The sequence below is a fragment of the Oryzias melastigma genome, linkage group LG10 (assembly GCF_002922805.2).
Source record: "Oryzias melastigma strain HK-1 linkage group LG10, ASM292280v2, whole genome shotgun sequence".
Lineage (NCBI taxonomy): Eukaryota > Metazoa > Chordata > Actinopteri > Beloniformes > Adrianichthyidae > Oryzias > Oryzias melastigma.
Genome location: NC_050521.1, coordinates 54826 through 60124, shown reverse-complemented (window position 1 = coordinate 60124; position 5299 = coordinate 54826). Strand labels below are relative to the sequence as shown.

At 44.5% G+C, this 5299-nt stretch overlaps 1 protein-coding gene across 3 annotated transcripts in view; it reads left to right on the top strand.

The window, feature by feature from the left end:
• The first annotated feature begins 3394 nt into the window (after nt 1–3394).
• Nucleotides 3395–5299, top strand: part of slc44a1b (solute carrier family 44 member 1b) — a 34034-nt gene continuing 32129 nt past the window's right edge. For 2 of the 3 annotated variants that reach the window (XM_024283181.2, XM_024283179.2), the window contains exon 1: nt 3395–3499. In XM_024283181.2, coding sequence (XP_024138949.1) covers nt 3443–3499 — 57 coding nt within the window. In that variant the 5' untranslated portion in view covers nt 3395–3442. The remainder of the gene's footprint in view (nt 3500–5299) is intronic. The other variant, XM_024283182.2, reaches the window with a different exon arrangement.

Genomic DNA, 5299 nt, shown 5'->3' with positions numbered 1-5299 from the left:
CAGGGTGCTAACGTACGGGCACACCCGTGTACGCTTACACAGGCATGTCCGTCCGTCTCTGCAGCTTCCCCCCGTCGCCCTCGTGCATTGACTACAGACCTGCTCCACCACAGGCCTGGACGGGCCGCATCACCGCAACCCGCCCACCTCCCCCACATCACCGCGGAGGACCCCACTGAGGGAAGGGCCCCCGTGGTGATCCAATCCCTGCTGCAAGGGCTAGCAGATGGCTTTCTGTATGGCTTCTTCTTTTCCTTCTTTGCTCTCCTGAAGATCCTTCGGGTCATCTCTTCCTCTACTAACGACCCAAAGAGTATAGGGGCGCCTTCTCACATCCCCTACCCCTGTTTAGCCTTTACCATAATCTGATTGCTTTTCCGTATCTTTTCCCTTCCTTCATAGGGAGTATAGACACGGCCGGTCTTGATTCCTAGAGAGTATGCTTGACTGACGACGACCTTGTTTATATAAGACAACAGGAGATGATCCTGTAGGTGGTTCTTTTGCAACACTCATGAGGAACCACCTCCCCATGATCTATTCTGCAAACATTATAGACTAGAGATTTGTCCTCCCAGCATGCGTCGGAGAAGGTAACCTGACACAGGTCGGAGAGTTCTACTCCTCTTTTCGACAGGGGGGTTCAGCTTAACCCCATGAGGTCTATCTCTTCTCGGCCCTTCCCACTATATTTTAAATATTTTTTCATCGTATAGAACACAATGGCCGGGGATATAGGAAGTCCACTCAAGAAATCCGGTGGTATCCCCGCTGAGATCTGACCTCCCCACATAGGTGCTCCTAGCCCCACTAGAGAGACAAATCTAGCCCCTGGCTAATGGCCTTTTTCCAGGTTTAATCTGATCGCTTGGTTTAGGATCCTGTCTCCTAGCTCCTTTTGTAAATCTGTCTTGGATGGATTTTTTCTCCATTTTCGAGCGTTATTAGATTACCTTCAATCCTACAGATTTTCCCAGTGCCTTGGAGATTATGTTCTATTCCTCCCTCTTTCTTCTTTTGGCCCCTTTTTACCCATACCTCTTCTCTCTCCTTGCAACCTGCACAAGAAGGTGAGAGAGTTTTATTGGATTCTTTTCTTGGTAAGTGGGGCATTGAGAGGTGTCTAGAACAAGCAAGGATCCCCTTTGATGTCATCGTCATCGACAGGACATGCTTTTATTTCTATTCGAGGGGTCTGAATTCCCCGCATGGGGGAGAAATGAGGGTGATCCCTTCTCGGAGGTCTGTTCTGCTGTTCATTTCCTTGGGCCGGCTGAGGTGCCATAAGAGGTGGGTCCTCTAGTTGGTCCACATTAGGGTAGAAATTATTTGATTGTACCTCTGGTGGGGGGAGGAGGAAATTCTTCCTCCTGCTGGAGGTAACCCTGATTAAAGGGTGGGGTTCTTTCCCCTTCTCGGGGTGGAGGGGCAGAAGCAGCAGGCCTAGGACTTGTGAGCTCCGCCAGCTGGCGTTTCACCCTCTGGTAGGCTTGTACGCCAGGAATGACGAGATAAACTCGCCGCATACGTTGCTGAGAAAAATGTTCCATGAGACACTGGAGGCTAGTCTTTTCGTTCATCCTCCAGACGCCTGTTACCATTAAATAGGTATGGATATCCTTAATTTGGTGTAGATTTTCCTTAAGAAATCTTCCCTCTCATTCCCCTGAGGGGTTCCCACATGGCCATAGCAAGGGATTTAAATCCTTTCTAACTGTTTATCGGTACTAAATGGATGGTGCCCGGCAGAATCACAGAGTTGGAGTGTCTTCTTTTGTGTTCACCCACCTCTCTAAGAAATCAATTCTCCAGAGCTCTGGCTACCCCTGCATTGTGCTGTAACCTTGTGTAACCTGGGGTCCCGAAGCCTACTGGCTAGGCTTGGCGCTGCCAATCATCATTTCTGTCTGGCGCTGCCGCACGTTCATTACATTACTGTCTTCTTCGTCAGACGAATCTTCTCCTGTGCTTCCCAGTCAGAAGTAGCCATGATCTTCTTCACTTATATCAATATTGGTCTGCTTTTGTATACCGGGGTTATATATGTGGACGATCGTGTCAAGAATTCCTACTCCTATTCCGGTGATCAGTCGGTACTGGTTAGCATTTCTTACATGAATCTAATCCTTTATTTGGTACCTTCTTAGGGGATCAATAAAGGATAGGGTAGAACCTTTTTTTTAACCACAAGTGAGAAGACTCATGCATTTTGACCACTCCTTTATATTTCTTCACGGGGGAGGGTGCCGTGAGTTAACCGCCCGTTTAATATTTAACCACGAGAAGACTCGTGCATTGGCCTACTGTGATTTACAAATTATTACTCTTAGAAACCCTCAGTTAGGACTTTACAAGGCACATGGGAAAATCCACGGTAGGTCTACCTACCCACTTCCATTTGTTGCGAAATAGATAACATATAAGACAGCCTCCTAAATGTTCACGACAGTTAAGGCCTAAGTTTCATAAAGATGAATCAGGCTTTCCTGTCAGACCCTCTCACTGGGTCTTCAGGCACTAGAGGACTATCCCTTTTGTATGATAGACATATTCCTTGTACACAAAAGAGAAGGTATTTGTATTGTTTTATTGTCTCTCTAGCTTCTGGACATCTGGGGCTTACCGGATGTCGGTGAAGGTGTCTCCTATGTCAGAGGACAGATGGAAGAGAAAAGAGAAATAGTCTTGGGTATGTCAACCCGTTTATTTAGGAAAAAAGGCTAAATATAAACGTACCAGTAATATTTTTTCCCCTTTATCTACCCCAGGGCAGATGTGGAGTACCTATAAATTTCCCTTTTGGGTTTTTCTTTTTTTATTATTTGATATTTTTCTACCCTTGAAGGGTTATTTTTTTCTCGGGCTCAAGAAAAGCTGTCAGAGATCCACCTCTGTCGAAGTGGTGAAGAGAAGTCCCTTCTGTCGAAGTGGTGAGGAGAGTCCTCTCCCACCGAAGTCTTGGGTGCAGTGAGGAGAAGTTCTTCTGCTCGAGGCAAAGAGGTGGTGTTTTTTTATTTTTTTATCCCCCTCTGCGCTTAACACAATGCATCTTCCTGTCACTGGGGGCCGTTGCTGGGGCCCGTAGCTTCCTGTCTTCGTGTGGTTTTGCTGAAGCGATGAACAGCTTACCTTTTTTGGAAATGTCATGCGAAGTTCATACTTGGAAGCAGAAATACATGCAGATAACAGGCTTGACAGTACATAACCACATACATATAATCATTTAACATATCTATGGTCATTTATCACACTTAACACACAAAAAGACCCCATAGGCAGGATCTTGGGGTTTCAACAACAGGCACACATTCTCAGTGTTCAGCCTGGTACAGCAGTAAACAATTTCACAAAGCCCTTCTGTTCTCTGCTGCTCCATACAGCCCACATCGCTGCCGGCTTCAGTCTGACAGCAGCACCAGGGTCTGCTGGACTCCTCAGCAACATGGACCCTAAGCGGCTTTCTTCAAGCTCCCAGCAGCAGGTTCAGCTCCGGAAAAAAGTAAGACCTGAGGACACCAGCGAGCTGTGAGCTACTTCGTTTAGTCCAAATATTAAGACGGATTTCTGAGAATTTAAGATAGATTTCTTTTATCCCCCATGTTCTGCATCATACTGTTAAAATCAGACTGATCATCCTGGAAAAAGCTTCTCAGCTACAAATGATGGATTTAGCTGAAATGTTCCTGTTTAATTTTCTTCTCTCAGTTTTCACTTCTTTTCTTTGAGATTTCGACGGGATAGTTGAAGTTTTCTGCCGTGACATATTGAGGGTCAATCTCTGATCTATACGGGGTGAGGTAATCTTTCCTGCTGTTGGTTCCACTTGTCTTGTCCATCATTGCAGTGAATGGAACATAGTGGTGTGGTTAACCCAGGAACAAATGTTTAATCATGGTTCAGAGTTCAGGATCAATCCATAAAACAGGATCAGGCAGACAGGAAGTCATGAAGAATTTGAACAAAACTCCTCATTCTGTTTCTGCAAGTTAACTTTGGGCAAACACAAGTCGTGTCAGGAAGAGATTTTGTCACGAGTTCATTTCTTTTTGAGCATCTTTACAGAGGAAGGTTCTTATTTGGACTGATATTTCTGCACACAGTTCCATTGGGACTGTAATCAGTTCATTTTTTTTATAGTACTATTTCCCAGACTGTCCTCCAGCATGCATCCTTAGGCAGGACCCTTCCCATTTCTGCCTAACTTTGTAACCACAAGGAGGCCTTACGTCCCTGTGCCGGTCCCTAACCCGGATAAAACACAGGGTTGTGTCAGGAAGAACATTCAGCATAGAAAAGTTGATTCCTTGTGGCGGTAAGGTAAAAAGTGAACAACAAGAACATTTCTCCACTAGGGCTACCACGATTAATTGACGAATCGACGACTATATCCACTATAAAAATAGTCGACGACTAATTTAAAAATCGATTTGTTGTTACTTTATATTATATGGAGTCAGAGTGTAGTAAAGTTGAAGTCAAAATGACATTCTGCTAGCTCCTCAGCGTTTTCAGCCATTAGTTTCTGCATTTTTAGCTATCAATTTCAGCATCTTCAGTGGGGAAATTCAGCTTACAGCATTCGATTTAGCAGTGCTATATATCTAGTTCATAATTAAGTTAAAAAGTTATGGTCTTAAAGTTTTAAAAATTGGTCGTCTGGTACCTTTTTTTTTTTTTACTATTTTGGCATTTATTAAGGTTTTTTAATAATAACAATGATAATGGATTAGATTTATCGGCGCTTTTCAAGACACTCAAAGCACTTACATTGTATATCCATTATTTATTCACGCCTCATTCATACTTGGTGACGGTAAGCTACTACTGTAGCCATAGCTGCCCTGGGGCAGGCTGACAGAGGTGTGGCTGCCAGTACGCGCCTACGGCCCCTCTGACCATCACCGGAACATTCATACGCATTCACACACCAGTGGAGCCACACTGGAGGCAAGGGTTAAGTGCCTTGCCCAAGGACGCAACAACACTTGGCTGGCGGGAGCCGGAATCAAACCGCCTATCCTTCTTTTAGCTGGCTATCAATTTCAGCATCTTCAACTATCAGCACTAGCGTCTTCAGCTGACAAATTCGGCTTACAGCATTTACACTAGTATTATCAGAGGTAATGTTTTTGTGAATATAGTTTTTTGTTAGTTTAAAGCTAATGATGATTAAGATGTGTGCATTGCATCCACTTTATTATTTGGTAGAGTAATGTGTGAGTTAACTCATGTTTTGACAAGACAATATTTAAAATAATTTAGTGCAGGGCTCTGGAACCTGAGGCTCCGGAGCCACATG